The 24,861-nt window shown below is 50.8% G+C and overlaps 2 protein-coding genes across 2 annotated transcripts; both read left to right on the plus strand.

Annotated features, from left to right (window-relative positions):
* The first annotated feature begins 2 nt into the window (after positions 1-2).
* On the plus strand, positions 3-23,113 carry HOGA1 (4-hydroxy-2-oxoglutarate aldolase 1). Its single transcript, XM_004579993.3, has 7 exons — positions 3-554; positions 13,465-13,593; positions 13,779-13,906; positions 14,386-14,520; positions 14,782-14,878; positions 15,587-15,720; positions 22,942-23,113. Exons 1-7 carry the CDS (start codon positions 344-346, stop codon positions 23,089-23,091), a joined length of 984 nt encoding a protein of 327 aa, XP_004580050.2. The 5' UTR covers positions 3-343; the 3' UTR covers positions 23,092-23,113.
* On the plus strand, positions 5,147-6,976 carry C13H10orf62 (chromosome 13 C10orf62 homolog). Its single transcript, XM_058671849.1, has one exon. The coding sequence runs from the start codon at positions 5,492-5,494 to the stop codon at positions 6,974-6,976; it is 1,485 nt and encodes a 494-aa protein (XP_058527832.1). The 5' UTR covers positions 5,147-5,491.
* Positions 23,114-24,861: the final 1,748 nt, after the last annotated feature.

The following is a 24,861-nucleotide window of genomic DNA, read 5'->3' on the forward strand; positions in this document are numbered from 1 at the left end:
CCCCGCGCGCTCCCGGCTGTGGAGATGGGATTTGTGGGAAAAGGGCCCACACGGCTGTTAGAGACTTTATTGGGAGTTAGAACCCCAAGAGCCAGCCCCGCGCCTGGCCAGGGGCACACTGCTTTGTGGCATTTCTCCACCTGTTGCCCTGGGGCCTTTCGAGCCTCCCCCCTGACCCCCTCTGAGGGCAGCCAGCTCAGGCCTGTCCCGGTGCCTGCCCGTGAGTCAGGGGCAACGCAAATTTTTAACCAGACACATTGATGATTAACAGTGGATAGGAAGGAGGCCAGATTCGTCCTCAGCCGACAACGCAGAGTAGCTGGGTCCTGGGCGTCCCACAGAGATGCTGAAACATCGGCTGTGGTCCTCTGTGAGGCAAGGGCTGGGCAGAGGCTTGCCCAGAAACGTGAGGGGCTGGGCCTCTGGGCACGGGAGGAAGATGGACATCGCAGGCATCTACCCACCTGTGACCACCCCGTTCACGGCTACCGCGGACGTGGACTATAGGAAGCTGGAGGAGAACTTGCAGAAGCTGGGTACCTTCCCCTTCCGAGGTAAATGGGGCCTGGCCAGGGTAGGGGTCAGACAGGTGTGAGTGACCCTTTCTCAAAACCTGCCCAGAGATGGTGTGCAGGGCTGGGATCTGGGGGTACTGGATTGGACTCAGGAGACAGGTGGGTCTCTCCCTGCTGGCCTGTGAACTTGAACCCAACTGCCTGCCTCAGTTTCCCCAGTTGCTACCTGTAAAGTGTGTCTTTAGTCCCCAGAGTTAGTGTGGGACCCAAATTGGAGGTTATTTTCAAAGTCCTTGTCAGGCAGATGGGAGAGTTCGCTGATGGGGTTGTGCTCAGACCCAACCTACGATGTCATCTCCTGTAGCACCTTGCTTGTGCTGTCTTTGCAGGCACAGCCCCCCTTAGCAGCCCCAGCTCCCCCCGTTCCATCTTCCTCTTTAGGGAGAGACAACCAGATTTTATGTGTGCCATTCGGTCAGGATGCCCTGTCCCACCTCTCCTTCCCTGCCCATCCTCCCCTCTCAGCCATGGCAGTCCCCTGAGGCAGTGCCCTCAATAGTTCCAGCTTGCAGATGGGACCCGGGGCTCAGAGCGACATGGTCGCCTGTCCAAGGTCACTCAGCCAAGCCCTGACTGAGCATGCTCTGCTTGTCTGCATTCACTCTTGTTGGGCCCTCTGAGTTGCTAGTCAGGCTCGTCCACAGGTGTGAGTGGGCACCAGCTTTGGAAACTGTGACTGAAGCAGTGCGGAGCAACAGTCCTATCTGCAGACTAGTTTCCTCACATACTTTGTGATAATTTCCCTAAGTCTCGGTTTCCCCAGCTGACACATGGAGGTGAAACTGCCCACATCAGGTGATGGTTGCAAAAAAAAAAAAAAAAAAATCTTGGTCGTTGTAGGGTGATGAGTGTGAGAAGATTTGGTTCCTGTAATGCTAATTCAAATGACAATGGCTGACATTGTGGCAAAGCTACTATATGACAGTGATTGCTGGCCACACTGGGACCCCATGTTCAGCTCAGGGCTGAGGTGATGTGACCCTTCTCTGGGGAAGAATGAATGCCCTGCTGACAGCAGGGACACAGCCTCTAAGTGGGTTTCTGCTGCAACATGGGTCACTGGGGTCAGAAGGTTTGGACTGAGGCCAGGGTCCCCGAAAGAAAAGCAGGAAGCTCCTTAACGGGCTCTGCTCCAAGATCAAGGACATTGTCCTTCAGTGGCAACAGTGGGGAGGGCGGACTTTGTACCTGAGAACCCAGAGACCTTCAGCCTTTCTACCTTCCTGGCCCTCCCTCCGACCCCTGTCCCTCCTGCAGAGGGCGAGGGCTGGTGGCACAGGAGATCGCAGGGAGGGCTCCCCGAGCGCCCATCTCCCTTCAACTCTGCTGTGGCCCTTCTCTGCTAGCCTTGTGGCAGGGGCTCTGGGAGATAGCGTGCCTAGGTGGGAACCCTGATTTGGCCCAGAAACAGTGACTTCAAAGAAATCCCAGCCACTCCAGTCCAGCTTCCTGCAGTTGCCTGGTGGTGAGGGTCCCCATGTTCCCCCAGGAAGTTAGCTCTGGGGGCATTGGCACTGAGCACGCATAGCTAAATCCCCAGCCCTGATCCCCAGTTCCATCCAATTGTTCAGGGAGGAAGCAGGGAGCCACATTAGCTCTTAAACCTGTCCTGGCCCCTGGGATGGACTTGGTGCCCCAGCCCACATTGCAAAGCCTCCTGCAACAGGTTGCAGATTCTCTAGAGACAAGATGGAAGCTTGCCCTTGACGAATCCTCAAATTTCAGTCAAGGCACCTTCTGGAACACGTGCCTATACCAGGTGCTTTCTGTCCTGCCAGCATCACCAATTGTATTGCTCATCTTGATAAAGAACATTTTTTTAAGGATTTATTTATTTAATCTGAAAGGCAGGGTAACAGAGAGGGAAAGGCAGAGAGAGATGATAGATAGATAGATAGATATCTTATTTGCTGATTTATTCTTTTTTATTTCTTTTTTTATTTTTGAAATTTATCATGCAATTCCATATAGTCTGGGATTCCCCTGCCCCCATTTTCCGCCCCCGATTGATTTTTCCCATAGTACCACACTCTTCATAAGGAATTACAATTCCATCAGTCGGCTATTTAAGTGTACCCCTACAATACTGGTACAGACAATGTAGGACAGTCCATCATCCCATTGTCTAGAGCTGATTCACTCTTAAATGGCTCCAACAGTTGGGTCAAGCCAGATCTAGGAGCTTCATCCTGGTTTCCCATATAAGTGCAGGGGCCCTATATAGCATTTGGGCCAGTTTCATGGCCTTTGCCAGCTCAGTAACAAAGATCAGGAGTGGAACAGCGGGTCTCAAACAAGTGGCCATATGGATGCCAGCACTTCATGTGGCAGCTTAACTGGCTATGCCTCAGTGCCAGCCCCAAAAACATTCTTCCAAAGTAAAAGTCACATTCAGAGCCTAGATAGAGGGAGGAGTTGTGCTGAAAGGCCGTTTGGCCTGAACTGACCCCCATAAACAGCGTCAAAGATGGACTTTGAGTTGTTATTTTCAAATGAGGTAGTGGCAGCCGTAGAGCCACTCAGCAGGACGGGAGATGTTCTTCATCAAACTTTAAGCTGGTGTCTGAATCTTTCGATAGCTAAAGTGGATCATGATTTCCTGTGATAAGTACAATATTACTATGTATGTTGAAACCATTACTCTGTTAAAGAAAATTTGTTTTTTTAAGTATCCTAATTTGTGGGGCTGGTGCATTGGCTCAGCTGGTTAATCCTACCCCACCAAGTGCCAGGAACTCAAAAGGGTGCCAGTTTGTGTCTTGGCTGGTCCACTTCCCATCCAGCTCCCTGCTTGTGGCCTGGGAAAGCAGTCGAGGACGGCCCAATGCCTTGGGACCCTGTACCCACATGGGAGATCTGAGAGGGGCTCCAGGCTCCTGGCTTTGGATCAGCTCTGCTCTGGAGATTGAGATTATTTGGGGAGTAAATAAGCAGATGGAAAATCTTTCTGTCTCTCCTTCCCTGTAAATCTGCCTTTCTAATAAAAATAAATCTTTTTTTAAATTCTAATTTGTGTAGCCTTGGCTTGGCATTTCTTTTTCTTCTTTGTGTGTGTGTGTATGGTGATGATTAGATGCTTTTTTTTTAAGAGGAGAGAGAGAATGAGCAGTTGCTAGGGAAGCTTTTTTCTTTTTAAAAAACTTATTCATTCATTCATTCATATTGGAAAGTCAGATCTAAAGAGAGGGCGGGAGACAGAGAGGAAGATCTTTCATCCGCTGAATCACTCCCCAAGTGGCTGCAATGGCTGGAGCTGAGCCGATCTGATGCCAGGATCCAGGAGTCTCCTCCAGGTCTCCCACATGGGTACAGTGTCTCAAGGCCCTGAGTCATCCTTGACTGCTTTCCCAGGCTATAAGCAGGGAGCTGGATGGAAAGCAGGATGGCTGGAACACGAACCGGTGCCCATATGGGATCCTGGTGTGTGCAAAGCGAGGACTTTAGCCACTAGGCTACCGTGCCAGGCCCAAAGCCCTGGGTATTTTCTTTTTTTTTTTTAAATTATTTATTATTTAACTTCATTAATTACATTGTATTATGTGACACAGTTACATAGATACTTGGGTTCTCCCCACCCCTCCCCAAACCCTCCCACCATGGTGGATTCCTCCACCTTGTTGCATAACCACAGCTCAAGTTCAGTTGAGATTCCCCCATTGCAAGCGTATACCAAACATAGAGTCCAGCATCTTATTGTCCAGTCAAGTTCAACGGCTTCTTAGGTATACCCTCTCTGGTCTGAAGACAGAGCCAGCAGAGTATCATCCCAGTCAATTGAAAGCTCCAACATACCATCAGCAAAAATTTACATCATTATGGAATTAATTGACATAGTAATGAGTAACCAATATGTTAAAAGTAAATGCGAGTTCCGCCCTGGGTATTTTCTTAGGACCCTGGGAAAGGTTTCCAGTTATCTATACCTAGAGAAAGCCTAGCCATTGGGTCCACTGCTCACAAATCTGGGCCCTTGAGTCTGCACCAGATAAACTAACTGCCACAAAACAAAGAACCAGAGTTGTGGGGGTTTAGCTGTTATCTTCAACACCAGTGTCCCATATGAGTGCTTGTTCAAGTGCCTGCTGCTCCACTTCCCACTCAGCTCCCTGCTAATGGCCTGGGAAATGCAGCAGAAGATGGCTCAAGTGCTAGGGCCCCTGCACTCACATGCGAGACCTGGAGGAAGCTCCTGGCTTTTGGTTTCAGCCTGGCCCAACCCCAGCCATTGTAGCCGTTTGGGGAGTGAACCATGGGCAATATCTTTCCTAATCTCTCTCTCCCTGCCTTTCAAATAAATCTTAAAAAAGAAAGAGAGAACAAACGAATAAGAACTACACCAAATCCCAGTTGAACTGCTTTTCTAAAGCACCTCGAGCACATGGCATGTTCTGTGTTTTCAGGTACCCTACCAAGGTGAAAGGTAGCAGCCTGCATTGTATAGTGGCCCCAGGGACTGAGACCCAGTGATGTCCTTCCTATCCATTTTGCCTTCTTGGTCCCCTGCTTATCTTATTCCATTATGACCTCACTTATTCCAGAATGAGCTCCCTCCTAGACTTGTTTCCTTCTGAACTCTGCCTTCTAATGGGGCCAGAGGCTGCAAATTGCAGGGTGGAATAAGCCAAGCTGCCAAGCAGAGATGGACCCTGCCAAGAAGGGGACATTCTGGAGACACTCCAGTCTCCAATGATCAGGACTGGATGCCAGGCCAGCCAAAGGGGCACTGTGCCGTGGCCAGCCCAAGCCAGCCCCTGCCCCCTGGGAGCCACTCGATGGCGGGAGAGAGCACTGAGACAGGCACATAAAGGTGAGGCTGAAGAATGGGCCATGAGCAAAGGACATAAGGGAGCCAGAACTGGAGAAGCTGCCTTTCCCAGCCTTGAGAACAGCCGAAGACAGGACCCAGGCCTCAGGCGATGCCTGCCAGGCTAGGTGACGGATGCTGGGGTCCCTCCCCACCCCACCCCCAGCTGCTTTCCTCACAATGGGGTCCATTGCTGAGGTGGGAGGGACAACTCAGAGAGGGCCAGTTAGGGGCCCTGCCTGCCAGACACCCTCCAGGATCCTGCCCTCTTAAGCATGAGCTATACCACCTGGGCTGCCCCAGTGCCAGCGTGCTCTTAGCCCCACCTTTCCCACCTGCGTGGGTCCTGGAGACCCTCTGGGAGCTCATCCAGCAGCCATCATGCAAGGTGGTGCTGGGGACAGCCCTCCTGCTGGGGAGCGGAGGCCTCATTATGTGGGCACAGCACAAGTGGGGACAGAAGACAGCCCTAGAGTCTGTACAGGCCAAGCCCAAGTCCTCAGAGTGCCACAGGACACAGACCCAGAGCTGGATCAAGTCTCACTTTAGCTGCCTTTCTGAAGAAAAGTTAACCCCCGAGCTCTGTGTCAGCACCATCAGCGATGCTGTGCCGAGGGCCAGCGGGAGCCAGGAGGCTAGCACCACCATCCACATGGAGACCTTTACCACACAGCCGGGAGACATGGGCACAGCTCTGCGCAGGGAGTCCTTCACCAGCAGACGGAAGATATCTGGGACCTCGGTGATCAAAGAGACCCAAAAGGAGTCTGGAAGATCCCCATCCATGGATGAAGCCACGTGGGCCACCGTGGCTGCCTGCACCAAGGAGATTGACACCAAGGGGCGGCACCTGGCTAACTCCATGCTGCAGCGGGCCACAGCGTACCAGCACTCGGGCCGCCTGGAGTCCAGGGACATCACGCAGGAGGAGCTGAAGGCCCTCGAAGAGGTGGAAATGAAGCTCAAGGGCAGTTTCCTCACTCGTCGGGAGACCACCATAGCTGGTGCCAATCATTCGCACACTTTATATGGCCGCAGTCACTATGGCCACCAGAACCAGCAGGGTCATCCAAGTCACCTGAGCAATGTTGGTCATCCAGGTCAGCCAGGCCACCAGGGACAGCCAAATCAACAGAGCCACCCAGGCCACCAGAGCCACCTAGGCCACCAGGGTCACCCAGGCCACCAGGGACAGCCAAACCACAAGAGCCACCCAGGCCAACAGAGCCACCCAGGCTACCAGGGTCAGGCAAGCCAACAGAGCCACCCAGGCTACCGTGGTCAGGCAAGCCAACAGAGCCACCCAGGCCACCAGAGCTACCTAGGCCACCGGGGTCACCCAGGCAACCAGGGACAGCCAAGCCACAAGAGCCACCCAGGCCAACAGAGCCACCCAGGCCTCCAGGGTCAGCCAAGCCACAAGAGCCACCCAGGCCACCAGGATCAGCCAAACCAACAGAGCCACCCAAGCCTCCAGGGCCACCCAGGCCACCAGGGTCAGGCAAGCCAACAGAGCCACCCAAGCCTCCAGAGCCACCAGAGCCACAGTCTGCCCAACCGCAGCTACCAGATCTGCAACTCCCTTGAAGCCACCTAACCATGGATGGCTTCCCCTTTCCCCCAGTAGGGCTGGCCCATGTACGCAGGCTCATTTTCTCCCATGGGGTGACCCATGGTAAGGTGTTGCTTGCCACATTCCCTCTTCCTCAGACATCCTCTATGGGCCTCTTCCACTCCAGGATGGCTCCCAGGGATGGAGAATGAGAAGGAAGCAAAGCAGCCCAGTCAGACCCTGAGGTCCCCCAACCTCCCCCACCCCCTACAAGAGAAGATGGAAGAGGCAGATGCCAGGAGCAACGGAGAGCTCCCTGCTGATGCCACATGCCTGGAACTGAGCCAATAAAGCCTTGCATCCCCTCACTCTGAGTCCAGGACTCTGTAGGCGACAGGGATGGAGCAAGGGTCCTGGCCGAGCTGCCTAGAACAGCTTTGCCAGCCTCAGAGCCTCATGCTGGAATAGGTCCTGGGCCTCCACAGCCAACAGCCTGCTGTCGCCAGGAAAGTGGAAAGTGGTTGAGAAACAGCCTTTCAATAGCCAGTAAAGCAGCTTGTGTGGATCTTGGGGCCACCTCCTGTTGGTGCGTCCTCATTCTGTGTCTGCTGCCGTTTGTGGCATCCTGCCTTGTAGCTCTCCCCCTGCCTCCCCCAGGCCCACTGAGATGCATGCTGGTGCGTCTGCACTGTCTATATCTGTGGCTCTCATTGGGCATAATGTATTCTCTCTCCCTGTTTGTGTTACCATGGACATGGTCAGGGCTGTGGCTGCTGCTGCCCTAGACTTCTCTATGTTGAGCGCATGTTCAGTTTGGGAACTTGCCATGCCCCATGTTCAGTGACAGGATTCAACTATCTCAGGCATCTGGAATTCAGAGACGTGATGTGCCTGACACACAGCGGAGATTAGAGCTCAATTGTGCCTAACTCCAAAACCCATATCCCAATCCCTGGCCTGTGCCGCCTGCCACTCCTCTTCTCTATCCCTGGAGGATCCTGCCTCTCTCATGTGTGCCCCCACCTCTTCCCACATGTCCTGATGCATTCTCTGTGGTGCTACAAGCCCGGAACTCTCCCTGCCTCCTCTCCCTGGGTCCTAAGAAGCTATTTTGGGGGCAAGGAGTGCCATGCCCTCCACCTCCTGCCTCACTCAGGCAGTTGCTAAAGTCAGCTGTTCCCCCATGGGACTTGGAGAAGTCACTTCCACATGGCTATCTGACATAGCCACTTCTCATTTGGGTCTATAATGGATCAACTCAAATTCCAAGGGCCAGAATCAGCTGCTGATGGATCAATCCATAAGCACATATAAATATTACCAATTTTATAGAGGACGGGTAGGAGTATTTTTATTCTTGACAGTGGGGTGGGGAAGACAGAGAGAGAATGGACTGTTTCACTCTCCAAAGGGCCAGGATAAAGCCAGGAGCCAGGAGCTTCACCCTGGTCTCCTATGTGGGTACAGGGACCCAAGCACTTGAGCCATCTTCTTGTGCTTTCCCAGGCACATTAGCAGGGATCTAGAACTCATACTGTTGCTCATATGAGATGCTGGTGTTGTAGGCAGCAGCTTCACTTGCTGTGCTATAACACTGGGTCCTAAGATATTTTTTATGTCGCTGTCTCTGCATTTTTTTTAAAGATTTATTTATTTTTATTACAAAGTCAGACATACAGAAAAGAGAGAAAGGAAGATCTGTCCGATGATTCACTCCCCAAGTGAGCCGCAACGGCTGGTGCTGTGCCAATCCAAAGCCGGGAACCAGGAACCTCTTCTGGGTATCCCACGCAGGTGCAGTGTCCCAAAGCTTTGGGCTGCCTTCAACTGCTTTCCCAGGCTACAAGCATGGAGCTGGATGGGAAGTGGAGCTGCCGGGATTAGAACCGGTGCCCATATGGGATCCCGGCGCGTTCAAGGCGAGAACTTTAGCCACTAGGCCATGCCACCGGGCCCTGTCTCTGCATTTCTAACAAAGCATATGTATGTTTTAAGTTTTCAAATACTTTAAGATTAAAAAAATTTTTTTTTAATTTTTTTATTGAAAAAGTCAGATATACAGAGAGGAGGAGAGACAAAAATCTTCCTTCTGCTGATTCACTCCCCAAGCAGGCACCACAGCCAGTGCTGAGCCTATCTGAAGCCAGGAGCCTCTCCTGGGTCTCCCACACAGGTGCCGGATCCCGAGTCTTTGGGCTGTCTTCAACTGCACTCCCAGACCACAAACAAGGAGCTGGATGGAAAGTAGGGCTGCCGGGATTAAAACCGGTGCCCATGTGGGATCCCAGTGCGTGCAAGGTGAGGACTTTAGCTGCTAGACTTCCGCACTGGGCCCCAAATACTTTGGTTTGAAGTTCATGTCAAAGTTTTGGTAGACTTCTGTTGCAAACAAGATGATAACCTGTGTGGCCAGGGGCAGTCTTCGTGAGGGTGTTTTTACCAGAAGGAGAAGGGCAGCTCTCAGTTGGATTTGGCTCAAGAGCAGTTCACAAATGCAAGACAGGAGAGTCAGCCAGGAGGGTGCTAGTCTCCCACATCAATGCTGAGTTCCATGGAAGCTCATCAGGAGATGGAAGCCTTCCACCAGGAATGCTTATTTCTTCCTGGAGGGAAATTTTTTACATCCTGCAAAAGAACTCCACTTGTTCTTTGGCACAAGTTGTCGCCTTTCTGTAGAGATTGCCGGGTGGTGTGACCAGCAAGTCAGAACGAGGGGATACCAACCCTGAGCTTGAGGAGTCCTGGCCAAATAAAACAGGCGCCAGGCAAGGAGAGCAAGGGCTGTAGGGCCTAGAGGGAAGGGGAATTAATGAAAGCCTGGAAGAGAAGCATGGGAGTCGGGGAGGTGTGCGAGGAAGGTATAGAGGCAGGAAAATAGCTAGGGGAGCCCTGGTGGGCAGTGACCACAGCAGGATGGAGGCAGACATGGGGCAGAAGGCACAGCTTAGCACCCGGGAGGCATTCAAGACCTTTCTCTAGTCCAGTTTCTTATTTTATACGAAAGCCAGGTGGAGAAATAATCCCACAGGAGGGCTGGACAATGATAGGGTTCTGTGGACCTCTGAGCAAGTAAATAGGTAATAGAGTATAAGGAATAGATAGATCATGGGCATTCAGAGGGTCCCAGTAGAACTTCTTGGAGCAGGTAGCAAGAAGTACAGCGGCTGGGATGCTCCTGATGGGACAGAGTAATTTTAGCCATAGGGAATCATAACGTTGCATGTGTGTCCTATCCACTCCCCTTCCTCAGTCACCCAGTTCCCCCCCAGAGCATCCAGGGGAAAGTGAGCCTCTTTTGGCTTTCAGCTGGAGGGGCCCTGACTGGTCCATGAGGAAAGCAAAAATTCCCTCCAGGACCAGCCACCAACCTGGTTCCAGGTGCCAGTAAGAAGCTGATGGCACTGCTGGTACTAAGAATCTGTCCCGGGTTTCTCTGACCTCAGAGCTTGCACCATGCTGTTCATACCACCACCGCACAGTTCCTGTCCCTCTGCTGCCTCTCTCTCTCTCTGTCTGACCCATGGGTACCCTGGCCCTTTCCTTTTCTCCAGCCTCCTCTCCCCGCACTGGGGGCACAGCAGGCCTGAAAGGGTTGTTGTCAAGCCAGAGTGACAGAGGGGTTCTTGGCAGTGCCAGTTCACAGGATTGGAATGATCTGGTGAGAGGGTCATACCAGCGAAGCCAGACTACAAGGGCCCCGTGCTATTGCACACAGCTCAATACCCAACTGTCCCACTGTGGAGTCCAGAACTGCCCACAGGGCCCCTGGAGCCTCTGGGATTGACTACCAGGAGGAAGGGTGATGTGAAGAGTGAGTGACAATGGCAGGCCAGGATGGGAAAGATGGCATGCTTGGTACTTGAATAGAGGAAGCAGCAAGAGCTTGCTTAGTCTCTGAATCCTGAGTCAAATGGGAGCCAGTGACAGCCAGGCCGGGAACTTTTGACCCACTCAGAAAGCCCAAGAGCTGTATCCTTTGGGCTGCAGGGAGGCTCCTAGCCTGACATGGAGTAAGGAAACTTCTGAAGGCAATGAAACAGAAGCCAAAAGTTACATGTCTCAAGATATTCCCTGTGATATTTCCAAGGCAGAAAACTAGTAGAAGGGAAAAATAGCAACGACAGCAAACCATGATGAAGTGTCCAGCAAGAGCTAGCCTGGCCACCAGCTCCGGGAATGGTAATGATGCAGTGAGCTGCATGGACAAGGCTGGATGGGGAAAAGCTGAGTTGACATCACGCTGTGTCCCCTCGCAGATGACTCATAGGAACAATTTCTCTTGCTGCCAGTGCCAGGAAACTCTGCGTCTTTTCCCAGGCAGCTCTGGGGCTCGGCATGTCTGCTAGCTGACCGTGTTTCCCTTTTGGCTGTGACTGTCGGGAAACTCCAGATAAGAGGCGGCCTGCCGTCTCCAGCCGAGGGGCTGGGACTCCGCCACAGCACTGTCCCCAGCTGCTCCATGCTTCCCCCAGTCGCTTTCTGCTCTCGTACAGAGCTGTTGCACTGTGTGCCATAACTACACGCAACTTCAGTTGTCTTAAAAGTGGAACGAGATAAGAGAAGGGAAAAGAGGAAGAGGGGAGTAGATGGAAAACACAAAAGAGGGAAAGGAGAAACTGAGAGGAGGAAGGATTCTGCTACTATTCCCTTCATGTTCAGCTAAAGAACATCATCTCTGCCACAGCCCAGCTCATGCCAGATGCCTGTGCAAGTTAGAAGTCTCTCAAATAGACCATTGATGAAACAGGAAAGCGCAAAATAAAATTAAGTCACTTTGCATCCAGAACATTGGTAAAAAAAGTTCTCAAAGTACCAAGAGTTGATGTGGGCCAATGCCAGCAGGTTCTTCCATGCTGTTGACAGGCTATGGGCTGAGTCATTAGACATGTGGCATCTGTGATGCTGCATGTGGACCTGACTCAGCAGTCACACACCCAAGCACCTGCGTTCTTCTTAGATTGGGCACCCATAACCAAGGGTTGTGCAGCCAACATTGTGATGTCTGTGATGCTAGCATCCCAAATGAGTGCCAGCTCAAGTTCTGACTGTTTCACTTCTGGTCTAGTTCTCTGTTAATGTACCTGGGAAAGCAGTGCAAGACAACCTGAGCACTTGGAGCCCCGGAACCTATATGGGAGACCCAGATGAAGTTCCATGGCCCTGGCTTTGGATTTGCCCAGTCCTGGCCATTGTGGCCATTTGGGGAGGAAGCCAGCGGATGGAAGGTCTCTTTTCTGTCTCTCTTTCTTTTTCTATGACTCTGACACAAACAAAATCAGAAAGCTGAGTTTTGGGAGACCTGGAGAAAGTTCCTGGCTCCTGGCTTCAGATGGGCGCAGCACCGGCTGTTGCAGTCACTTGGGGAGTGAATCATCGGACGGAAGATCTTCCTCTCTGTCTCTCCTCCTCTCTCTATTATCTGACTTTGCAATAAAAACAAAATAAATCTTTTTTAAAAAAGTAAAAATCTTCATGTCCTCAGCTAGAGGATGAGAAATAAATTGTGGTCTAACCAGACGACCAAATGCTATACATGAGAATGAGTGGATCGGAGTTATGTGTTCTGCATGGATGAAATTCAAAACAGAATGTTAGGCGAAAGCAGCAAGCTGCAGGTTATATGAGCTGGATTCTGTTTCTTTTATTTATTCATTCATTTATTAAGATTTCTTTTTTTTTTTTTTTTACTTGGAAGGCAGATTTGCAGAGAGGAAAGACACAGAGGAGGATCTTCCATCTGCTGGTTTACTCTCCAAGTAGCTGCAACAGCCAGAGCTGAGCCAATCTGAAGCCAGGAACCTCCTCCGAGTCTCCCATGCAGGTGCAGGGTCCCAAGGCTTTGAGCCATCCTCCACCGCTTTCCCAGGCCACAAGCAGGGAGTTGGATAGGAAGTGGAGCAGCTGGAACATTCCAGCACCCATGTCTGTTGGAAGCGAATAAAGACACCTATGGAAACAAACGCCTGAGTCAGGACAGAGAGCTGAGGAAGAGGAGGGTGATCTGGGGAGGGGTCCCAGGGGTGCTGGGGGCTCAGTTGTGAATTATGTTATTGTCCTTTTTTGTGGAACTGAAACATTTCATTAACGCAAAGGAAAAGAGTGGGTAAAGCTGTCACCTGTGATGCCAGTGGCCCATATGGATGCTGATTCAAACCCCAGCTGTTCAACCTGCAGTCCAGCTGCCTGCTAAAGTGCCTGGGAAAACAACAATGGATGTTCCAAGTGTTTGGGACTCTGCGCCCATGTCGAAGACCATGGGCCTGACTCAATCCCAGCCATTGTGACCATTTAGGAAGTGAATCAGTGGATGAAAGATCTCTCTTTCTCTAGCCTTGCCTTTCAAATAAAATCTTAAAAGAGAGACAAAAATAATATCAACACCAGCATTGTAGCTGGACCAGGTAGAAAGAAAATGTGTGAGGGGAGGTGGGCATTTGTGTGCATGTTGAACACCAGTGTTCTGGCTGTAAGGGAGTGCGCCCACGTAGGGGGGTGGGTCAGCATTAGTGGCTGTGACAGGGTCTCTCTTGCAGGCTTTGTGGTCCAGGGCTCCACCGGAGAGTTCCCCTTCCTGACCAGCAGCGAGCGCCTGGAGGTGGTGAGCCGCGTGCGCCAGGTCATACCCAAGGACAAGCTCCTGCTAGCCGGCTCCGGCTGCGAGTGTGAGGCCAGGGTGCCCTGGGCCTGGGGGTGGCCATACATGAGAGCCACAGGCTCCTGGCCCCGGGGTGGGACTCCCTTGAGCTGCTCTGCCCTTTCTGGGCCCACTCATGCCCCTGTTGCTTGCCCCACGGTCCAGGCAAAGGCGTCATTCCTCCCGCCCTCATGACCCTCCTTCCTCCTGCAGCCACTCAAGCCACCGTGGAGATGACTCTCAGCATGGCACAGGTTGGGGCCGATGCCGTCATGGTGGTGACCCCCTGCTACTATCGTGGCCGCATGGACAGTGCCGCCCTCATTCACCACTACACCAAGGTGGGTGTGAGGCTGGCCAGGGGCTGAGAGGAGGCGGGTGAGGCAGCGGCTCTGCCCCAGAAGCGGACTGTGAGGAGTTAGTAGTGGGGTGGTAAGCCCACTTCCTAGGAATGGCAACTGGGGAGATAGTGGCCTGCCTCTTGCCCTGCTGTGGGACACGGGGCAACTTACCTCTAACACAGGAGGAATGACAGTGTGTACCTCAAGGAGTTTTTGCAAGGAATAAATGGGATCAGAACATTGGGCTTGAAATTGTGTCTGCTGTGTAGATGCCTGCTTCAATAACAGGGGGCTTCAAAAACGTTGTGGAAAGGTGTGATGAAAAGATTATGCACGTTTTGCAGGAGCCTTTGGGGAGTCCTCATACACATCACTCATTCTCTTGCTTATAGTCCAGGTGCCCAGGTGGCCCTGTGGTGACATGGGCCAACACAAGCAAGCCTTTAGCTCCTAGGACCCCCTTTTCTCTGCACCCCTAGGTTGCTGACCTCTCCCCAATTCCTGTGGTACTGTACAGTGTCCCTGCCAACACAGGGCTGGACCTGCCTGTGGATGCTGTGGTCACGCTTTCCCAGCACCCGAATATCGTGGGCATGAAGGACAGCGGTGGTGATGTGAGTGGCAGCCCCTCCCGTCCAGGGGCCCCTCCTCCTTCTCCAGGCCCTGGCCTTTCTGCTGTCAGCTTCAGGGCACCTCTCTGATGTCTGTCCGTCCCCTGGTCCCGTTTGGGTCTTCTCTTTGGTGTGGGCTCTCTATGGCTTTGAACTTCAGGGTCTCTCTCTGGGAACTGGACTCTTGCTCTCCCACATGTGACCAGTTTTTGCTCAGGCTGCGCAGAGCAAGGCTCAACTCTCACTCGACGTTTGCTGTTGTAGGCCACCAGGATTGGGCTGATTGTGCACAAAACCAGGAAGCAGGACTTCCAGGTGTTGGCTGGATCGGCTGGCTTCCTGCTGGCCAGCTATGCCTTGGGTAGGTCAATTGTCTGGGATGCAGCCAGGCAGTGGGTTCTGCTGGGAGGAGACTGTGAGGGTTGAGGCCTTGCCAGCCTACCTGCTCTGAAACCCCTGAGCCCTGGCTGCTCTGCCTGCTCCAGTACTTGACTGTGACCCTGTTGGGTGGAAGAAGGTGGCTGAGAACATTCCCACCTGCAGTTTGCTCTGAACCCTGAGCGCCATGCTGCGATGACAAATTCAGCTCTCTCTGATCTCCCATGTAATCCTCCTTGGAGGACAGACACTAGGCCCCTCCCCGCTGTCCAGGAGTCCATCCTCCTGTCCCCCAGTCGCGGCCGGAGCCCCCGGAACATTACTTAGACCACTTGCTCTTATCTGCTTGGGGCAGTGGGGGTGGGGGTAGAGGGTCAAGATATGTAGATTTAGGTTGAACTTGAGCTTGGGAGGGCAGTATGTACTCCTGTCAGCTGAAGCTCCACTGAGTCCAGGCTTGAGTGACTTTCTCAGTCCTGTGGATCACAGAGCTGCTTCCTGTCCCCTCTGGTCACTGCTGACTTCAGCGTGTTGTTGGGGTTCCACACATCTCTGCAGGGTTGAAGAGAGCATCTGTGACTTTTACCTTGCTGTATCCCATGTCCCCAGATTCCAGGGCTGCAGGGAACAGGGCTGGGGATCCCCTACAAGAAACCTATCTGGCTGATGTTCTACACCTTGCTCTGGGCAGGAGGCAAGGGGGGCGTGTGCGCCCTGGCCAACGTGCTGGGCGCCCAGGTGTGCCAGTTGGAGCGGCTGTGTCTCACGGGACAGTGGGAAGATGCGCGGGAGCTACAGTACCGCCTCATTGAGCCCAACTCCGCGGTGAGACCCAGACCAGGGTGGAGGCGGGGCGGGGTAGGGCGGAGCAGGGGTGGGGCGGAGCCGCTGGGAGTTCACTCCCACTGCCCTTTCAAAGCAAATCCCACCCTGTTAACTCTTTGTGCCTCCTCCAAAAAACCCTAGCTTCAGACAAAGTATAGCCCTGTAGTTTGCTTGTTTGTTTTTGTTTTGTTTGTTGTCTTTTTAAAATTTATTTTTATTTGAAAGACAAAGTTATAGAGAGAGGAAAGACAGACAGATTTCCCATCTGTTGGTTCACTCCTCAAATGACTGCAATGACTGGAGCTGGTCTGAACCCAGGAGCCAGAAGGATTTTTCCAGATCCTCCACAAAGATGCCGGGCTCCAAGTACTTCTATGCAAAGTCAGACCGTGATCCCCAATTCTGGGTTGGACTAGTCAAGAAGAGTCTAAAATGGCATTCTGGTCAAGTTCAGAGCCATTCTGAAGTCAGGCAAAGTATGTGATCCCACGTACAGGTTTCTATGTACATTTTAAATTAAAATTTTGTTTATTTGTTTTTTTAAAATTTTTATTACAAAGTCTGATATACAGAGAGGAGGAGAGACAGAGAGGAAGATCTTCCGTCTGATGAATCACTCCCCAAGTGATTGCAACGGCCAGTGCTGCGCTGATCCAAAGCCAGGAACCTGGAACCTCTTCCAGGTCTCCCACGTGGGTGCAGGGTCCCAAAGCTTTGGGGCCGTCCTCAACTGCTTTCCCAGGCCACAAGCAGGGAGCTGGATGGGAAGTGGAGCTGCTGGGACTAGAACCAGCACCCATATGAGATCCCGGCGCATTGAAGGCGAGGACTTTAGCTGCTAGGCCATGCCGCCGGGCCCTGTTTATTTGTTTTTTACTTTGGAGTATTTTTTGGTTCACAGCAATTGTAAGAAGTGTGTGTGTTTGGGCAGCGAAGGTAGAGCTTCCATCCACTGTTCACTTAACAAAGGGCAGCAACGGCCAGGGCTAGGCCAGGTTGAACCAGGAACCAGAGGCTTCACACAGGTCTCCCACAAGGGCTGCAAGCCACGAGCAGTTGGGCTGCCATTCACCCAGACACCTTAGCAGGGAGCTGGATGGGATTTGAACTAGTGGCAATATGGGATTCTAATGTTGCCGATGGTAGTTTAATCTGTGGTTACACCACAGCGCTAGCCCAGGAACGGGCATTTCCACTCAACATAATCCTCTGGAGATTCATCTAGGTCACTGCATGTATGACGACTTCAGTCTTTTTTCAATGCTGACTAGTATTCCATGGGATGGCTGTACCATGGCCATTTCAACTGTTCAGCTATTAAAGGACAGGTTTTCCGTGTCTGTGTGTGTGTGTGTGTGTGTGTTTAAGCACACATTTCCATTTTTGTTTTCCAAAGGACAGTATTTTTCTTCATCCCTTAAAGACCATGCTGCTTGCATGGGCTTTGGTGGAGGTCAGGGAGCGGCACCAGCAGGTCTGAGCCAGGGAGGTGGGGTCCGGTCCTTGATTTCTGACTGCCTTGCTGTGATGGCACAGCTCACACAGTAATGGAGCTTCACCTACAACGTGGGAAGCATGCAGGCACTGAACACACTTGCTTCCGAGATGTTCCTCATGGCCGAGGCATCCGCTATGTCCCGGATGATGAACTTCTTGATGGCCTTGTTCTTGGCACACAGTGCGGATGGGCTGCATGTGGCCGCGGTCCTTTTTGGTTTTTTTACTTTTATTATTTTTTTAAAGATTTATTTATTTTTATTACAAAGTCAGATATACAGAGAGGAGGAGAGACAGAGAGGAAGATCTTCCATCCGATGATTCACTCCCCAAGTGAGCCGCAACGGCTGGTGCTGTGCCGATCCAAAGCTGGGAACCATGAACCTCTTCCAGGTCTCCCACGCAGGTAGTGTCCCAAAACTTTGGGCTGCCCTCAACTGCTTTCCCAGGCCACAAGCATGGAGCTGGATGGGAAGTGAAGCTGCCAGGATTATAACCAGTGCCCATATGGGATCCTGGCGCATTCAAGGCGAGGACTTTAGCCAGGCCCCCTCGGTCCTTTTTAGTGCACTGATTGTTCTTCCTCTTCTTCATCATTCTGGTACTGAGAATCTGAATGAGAATCGTGGGGGGGTTATTTATTTATTTAATTTAGGGACCAGCGTGATGGCATATTCCATCCTACAGTGCTGGCATTCTATATGGGCACTGGTTCATGTCCCAGCTGCTCCGTTGCTCATCCTGCTCTCTGCTTGTGGCCTGGGAAAGCAGGGGAGGACGGCCTAAGTCTTTGGGACCCCGCACCCGTGTGGGAGGACTGGAACAAGTTCCTGGCTCCTGGCTTTCAATCAGCTCAGCTCTGGCAGTTTCAGCCATTTGGGTAGTGAGCTAGTGAACAGAAGACCTTTTCTCTCTCCTCCTCTCTGTAAAGTCTGCCTTTCAAATAAAAATAATAAATAAATCTTTGAAAAATATTTATTTTAAAGGCAGAGTTTCAGAGAGAAGGAAAGAGACACAGAGAGATATCTTCTTCCACTGGTCTACCCACAAAATGATGGCAATAGCCTGAGCTGGGTCAGGCCAGTCAGGAGCCGGGAGCTCCCCCAGGTCCGCCACATGGTGCCACACACATTCCATATCCCATTGCTTTCACTGGTGCATTAGCTGAGACCTGGATCACAAGTGGAGCACCTAAGACTCAAACCAGCGCCAATCTGAAGCCAGGAGCTTCTTCCAGATCTCCTATGCAGGTGCAGGGTCCCAAGGCTTTGGGCTGTCTTCCGCTGTTTTCCCAGGCCACAAGCAGCAAGTTGGAGCTCCCTGCTTGTGGCCTGGGAAAGCAGTCAAGGATGGCCCAAAGCCTTGGGACCCTGGGGACAGTTAGTGTCTTTACTATGTTGTTTCCCAGTCCTTCAACATGGTGTGTTCACTTAAGTTGGGTCTTTCTTGGAATTTTTTTTCTTCTTATCATTTTGTAGTTTTTAGCAAATAAGACCTGGATGTGTTTTGAGGAATTTGGGGGCAACTGGAAATGACATCATATGTTTGACTTCACTGTCTGTCTTCCTTGCTAGTATAGGACTCAGCTGGTTTTGCAGGTTTGTTTTCAATTCTGTGACTGCTGAATTCATTTACTTGTTCTAGGAGGGTGTTGGGATGGTGCAGATTTTGTGGGATTTCTGCAGACAGTCATATCATCTACCAGTAGGCACAGTTTGATTTCTTCCTCTGACCTCTGAGTGCTTATTTCATTTTCTTGCCTTCTTAAGCTAATACTTCCTACACTGTGTTAAACAAGAGTGGAAAGTGCAGTCCTGCATTGTTTCTGATATTCTATTTCTTTTTTAAAAAGATCTGTTTGTTTAAGAGGGAAAAGCAGAGTTAGAATTATCTTCCGTCTGCTGGTTCATTCCCCAGATAGCTGTACAGGGGCTGGTCCAGGCAGAAGCCAGGAGCATAGACTTCTATCAGGGTGTCCCACGTGGGTGGCAGGAGTCCAGGTACTTGGACCATCTTCTGCTGCTTTCCCAGGCATGCTAGCAAGAAACCAGATTAAAAGTAGAGCAGCCAGGGCTTGAACCAACACTCACATTGGCATTGTGTAGGCAGTGTTTTAACTGCTGTGCCACAATGCCATCCCCAGTTTCTGATTTTAAGGGGGAAAAAAATCAGCCTTTCAGAACCATTAAGCATAAGGTCAGTTCTAGGGTTTTGTTTCGTTTTTTTAGATGCTTATTTTTTAAGCTGAAGAAGTTGCATTCAATGCCCAGATGCCTTAGAAGTTGAAAAAAATTGTGAAAGAATGTTGAATTTTGTCAAATGCTTTTTGGCATTGATTGATAAGATCGTAAGACTTTCTTCTGTTGAACTGTGGACTCCATTAATTTTTTTTAAATATTTATTTATTTTATTACAAAGTCAGACATACAGAAAGGAGGAGAGACAGAGAGAAAGATCTTCCATCCGATGATTTACTCCCCAGTGAGCCCCAACGGGCTGGTGCGCGCCGATCCGAAGCCGGGATCCAGGAACCTCTTCCGGGTCTCCCATTTGGGTGCAGGGTCCCAAAACACTGGGCCGTCCTCAACTGCTTTCCCAGGCCACAAGCAGGGAGCTGTATGGGAAGTGGAGCTGCCGGGATTAGAACCGGTGCCCATATGGGATCCCGGCGCATTGAAGGCGAGGACTTTAGCCGCTAGGTCACGCTGCTGCCGGGCCCTGACTCCATTAATTTTTAAATATTTGACTCAGGCTGCTTACCCTAGAATAAACACCACTTAGTCATGATGTATAATGATTGTTTTTAAAATTTTTGTTTTTATTTTATTTGAAAGGCAAAAAGGAGAGACCTTGTATCTGCCCATAATAGCCAGGGCTGAGTAGGCCAAAGATAGGAGCCCACACTCTATTGGGGTCTTCCACCTGAGGTTAGGGACCCAGGTACTGGAGTCATTGTCCACCTTTTCCAAGATGTGCATTAGTAAGAAGTAGGATTAGCAGCAGAAGAGCTGGAACTTGAACTGGGCACTCTGCTGTGGAATGTGGGACCCTCTCTAACAGTGACTGACTGCCCGAAGCCTGCCCCAGTAATCCTTTCTGTTACATTACTGAATTCTGCTTGCTAATCATTTGTTGCAGAATTTCATGTCTCTGTTCATGAGGAATACGGTCTGCAGTTTTTCCTTTTTTCTACAACTTTTGTCTATTTTTGGTATGACTGTAATAGGTTCATAAAATGAACTAAGAAGTGTTCTCTCCCATTTTCTATAAGAGACTGTGTAGGACTGATATTCAATCTTCTTTAGGGGGTTGTGGCATAGTAGGCTAACTCTCCACCTGTGACTTGATGGGCACCAGTTCAGGTCCTGGTGGCTCCATTTCCAGCGCAGCTCCCTGCCATTAGCCTGGGAAGCCAACAGAGGAGAGCCCAAGTCTTTGGGCCACTGCACCCATGTGGGAGACTCAGAAGCAGCTCCTGGCTTCAGACCAGCCCAACTCCAGCTATCTTAGCTATTTGGAAAGTAAACCAGCAGATGGAAGGTCTCTCTCTTTATCACACCTTCTCTATGTAACTCTGCCTTTCAAATAATATTTATAATAAAATCTTTAAAAAATAAGCCTTCTTTAAATATTCATAGAATTTTCTGGTGAAACGATTGGAGCCAAGAAATTTCATTTTTAGACATTTGTGTTTGTTTTAATTACACCACCACACTGGGCTTGGCACTTGGCTGCCACTGACAGCTCCCTGCTGGAGGGGCAGGAGTGTCCTCTGGCTTTTCCCCAGCTGGTCCCCAGTGATGTCACCTGTGTATCTGGAGGGCCTCAAGGGAAGATACCCTGGGGTGGCCTCCTTTAGGCTGGGCAGCAGCTAGAATGCCTGCTGTTCAGCTGTTGCTGGCCTGCCTGGAGAGAGGTGATTTCAAGGGGTCCATCCTGGGAGACTTCCCCTTTGCTGGTGCCCTGGGTAGGAGGGAGCAGCCTATGCTGGGGCCCATCAGTGTTTCATGGTTGCCAGATCCTGACCTAGCCCCGGAGGTTGCGTTGTTCTGCAGGTCCCTTGTTGGTCTTTCTACCTTTCAGAATCCTCTTACATCAGTTCTTATAGAACATCCAGGATTTTAATTGCCTGTATTGGGAAGAATAGGGCTAAGTCTTTCTACTCCATCTTGCTAAAAGTTGAAGCTCTAAGGATTTTTCTCCATGGTAATTCCTCTCCTCCACACCAAGAACACTGCAGTTGTTGGCAAACTGAAAAATTGATAAATGGGTGCTTTAGAACTCACAGTATTATTTTAGAGTTCAATATTGAATGTAGAGTAAAATGTAATTTATTTTCATTTTACTTCTCTGGCTTTCAAACTCATCACAACATTTTTTTTTAAAAATCTACTTCTAAGGTAAAAAAAAATGAGCATTGGAAGAGGAATAAAACCATGTACATGGAGGCATACATGCTTACTCTTGCCTAAGACTACAGGTCGGCAGGATAGAGCTCTGTCAGATCCTGTCTTTATTTAAAACATTATTCTTCATGGGTTTTCTCTGCATTGACTTTTTTCATTGATACGCTCAGTCATGATGACTGAGTGTTTTGGCACCCCCCTATGTTTTCCATGTGAGGCTAAGCCAGGCCATGTTTGTGCACAGTGGCCCTGCAGCTCATCACAGCAGGTTCCCTGAGCTGCAGAGAAAGCACCAGTGTCCCCAACATGGGACACTTGTCCTGGGATGGGCCCGGCTGGAAGGTCTTACCCTAATGAAGGCCTTTTAGCTGAACCCTTAGGTTCAGGCTCTGGTGGGGTCTCCACTCCTCACTCTAAAGAGAAGGTTTGGAATCTGCCAGGAAAGGAGGAGCTTCAGGGCTCCTGGGGCCTGACCTAGTATCAGCAGAATGTGTGGGATCCTGTGACACCTCAGTGGCGTCACTGTTGTCACCACCTCGTTTTTTTAGACGAGGTAGCTTGGGCTGCCCTACGTCTGTCTCCCTTTGCTCTGTTCCGGCTCCTGTGCCAGCCCTGGCACATACTGCGGAATGCCTGGAACACCTTTCTGCTGCCTGAAATGTAGGCTCAGACACCCTCAGAGCAGTTTGATGTCACCCTATTGCCCTGCCCGGCTGAACACAATGTCCTTTCTCCACCTGCCCACTCCAGCAATCTCCTGGCCCTGCTATATTTAGGGCTTTCTGCTGCCTTTAACCCACACAGAATTCAGCCCATTCTTGGAAAGTGGGGGGACATGCATCGGCCAGGTCTTCGGAAGCACGGGCTGGGAGTGATCTCTTCTCTAGGTACTGGGGTGTCCCTCCCCGACCCTAGTCTTTCTGACTACTCAGGCTTGGAGTATAAAAGGCAGGCTTCCAGAACATCAGCGACAAGTCCATGTCCAGGTTTGCTGAACTCTACTGGCCTCTAGTGGTGAAGACTTATTAGTCAATCATGTACTGTACCGTTCATTTCACCCTTCCTGGAGCCCTGGGGCCTGTAAGGGTTTACCTTTCCTCCAAATACATTAAGGGCCCAGAAGGTTGCGTGAGTGCATGCGTGTGTGTGTGTGTGTGTGTGTGTGTGTGTGTGTGTGTGTACACGTACGTATATACACGCAAGTGACTGGTGACTGTCCTACCATTTAGACAGTCAAAAAGCCCCAGAGGGAGGGGTGTGTGTGCGCGCAAATGCAGGTGTCTTCCCAGTTCCTTCTAACTGGTTACCTGCTTCTCAGGTAACCCGGCGCTTCGGGATTCCGGGGCTGAAGAAGATCATGGACTGGTTTGGCTATTACGGAGGCCCCTGCCGCGCCCCCTTGCAGGCGCTGAGTCCCGCGGAGGAGGAGGCACTGCGTGCAGATTTCACCAGCAACGGCTGGCTCTGAGAGCAATCGGCATGGCACACCAGCCTGGAACCCCTCTGTTTCCCACCAGTGCACGTGCTGCTCCAAGGAGCATGGGAACAGCAGGGGGTACAGACACCTATTTGGCATCCTCCGCAGCCTTTCACCAGGCACGTCCTGTACTCTCTGCCCACCTCACAGCTCCAGGACTTTCTATTTTCATAGCTTATGTCTGAGTCCCCGAGTCCTGCAGGCTGGGGAGGAGTGACTTCTTTGTCTTTACTGCAGGAGTGTTCCTACAACCCAAGGCACCTGAACCTGGATCAAGAGAAGGGCAGAAGGAGGGGTGGGTGTGCACAATAAGGAAACCTGTTTTATGAAGGGGTGGCTACTTACTTGGGGCTACAAACCTGAGGCAAGTGTGACACTGATGGAAACCAGGGCTTTCCTAAGATCTTTCCAGGGGTAGCAGTAGTCAGTTGGGTAAGTGCCACTGATCTGGAAGCACCGGGCTGCTTTCTAGCCATCACATCCTCCCTAAATTCACTTCCCTTATCCCATATTCTTGTCTCTAGGCTCAATTAGACTCAGTGCATGGGAACAGCCCCTTGGCTTAACAGGTTGCTGCACCCAAACACCTGATGCATAGATGCTACATTCTGACTAACCCAAGTCCAAAACACTAGGGCAGGGATCCCACACTTTTTTTTGCTTGTAGGCACTCTTTTATTATTAAAGAGACCACTTTGTTACCATAATAAAGTTAAAGAGTAAAAACGTGTGACTCTGTACAGATGGACGCTCCCTTGCGCTACAGACTCTGGGCTTCAGGCCACATCTCAGACTGTTCTGGAAGTCTCTGGGATCTCACAGCTGTCTTTCTCCAGGGCTCAGAGAGGCCCTCACCAAGCTGACTCAACAGGCATTAGATTAATGGGGGCCTAGGGAAAGGCTTAACCAGGTGTTCCGTGGGAGACTGTGAGAGGCAAGCAGGCACAACTACGAAATTGGAGGCACTTAACATGTTCATCAAATAGGCTTTCCTGGAAAGGGTTAACCCTTTTCCATCTATGTTGTGACAAAAAACAGAAATAATTATTTTAAGTTTCTCATTATGTATTTTCAAATATATTTTAAGATTTAAAGATATATTTATTGGGCCGGTGTGGTAGCCTAGTGCCTAAAGTCCTCGCTTAGCATATGCCATTCCATAATTCCAGCAGCCCTGCTTCTCATCTAGCTCCCTGCTTGTGGCCTGGGAAAGCAGCTGAGGATGACCCAAAGCCTGCACTCACATGGGAGACCCAGAAAAAGCTCCTGGCACCTGGCTTTGGATCAGCACAGCTCTAGCCATTGCGGCCGCTTGGGGAGTGAGTCAGTGGATGGAAGATCTTTCTGTCTATCCTCCTCTCTGTATAACCGACTTCCCAATACAAAAATAAGTATATCTTTAAAAAATAATAATAAAGGTGGTTAAATAGGTATGAGCAGGCAGCCTAGTTGACAAGCCTGCATCCTGTAGCAAAGTGCCCTGGTCTGACATCCAGCTCTGGCTCCTGGCAGCAGCTTCCTGCTGTTGCAGTGATAGCTCGGACGATGGATGCCAGCCTCCAAAGCAGGATGTGGATGGAGCTCCCAGTTCTCAGCTTTAGCCCAGCCCAGTCCCAATCACTGCAGGGATTTGGGGAGTGAACAGTAGATGAGAGCTCTTCTGTCACTCTTTATTTTTTTTCTGTTTAAGGATTTAGTTCTTTTTATTGCAAAGTCAGTTATACAGAGAGGAGGAGAGACAGAGAAGATTTTTCATCCACT

Source organism: Ochotona princeps, chromosome 13 (assembly GCF_030435755.1).
Source record: "Ochotona princeps isolate mOchPri1 chromosome 13, mOchPri1.hap1, whole genome shotgun sequence".
NCBI classification, from domain to species: domain Eukaryota; kingdom Metazoa; phylum Chordata; class Mammalia; order Lagomorpha; family Ochotonidae; genus Ochotona; species Ochotona princeps.

Bases quoted from the DNA above. Each gene is read 5' to 3' on its own strand.
- HOGA1 (XM_004579993.3), top strand. From the start codon at position 344: ATGCTGAAACATCGGCTGTGGTCCTCTGTGAGGCAAGGGCTGGGCAGA. The intron at 13,594-13,778 runs GTGAGGCCAGGG...TTCCTCCTGCAG, and splicing joins AGCCGGCTCCGGCTGCGAGT to CCACTCAAGCCACCGTGGAG. The intron at 14,879-15,586 runs GTAGGTCAATTG...TGCTCTGGGCAG, and splicing joins GCTGGCCAGCTATGCCTTGG to GAGGCAAGGGGGGCGTGTGC.
- C13H10orf62 (XM_058671849.1), top strand. From the start codon at position 5,492: ATGCCTGCCAGGCTAGGTGACGGATGCTGGGGTCCCTCCCCACCCCAC.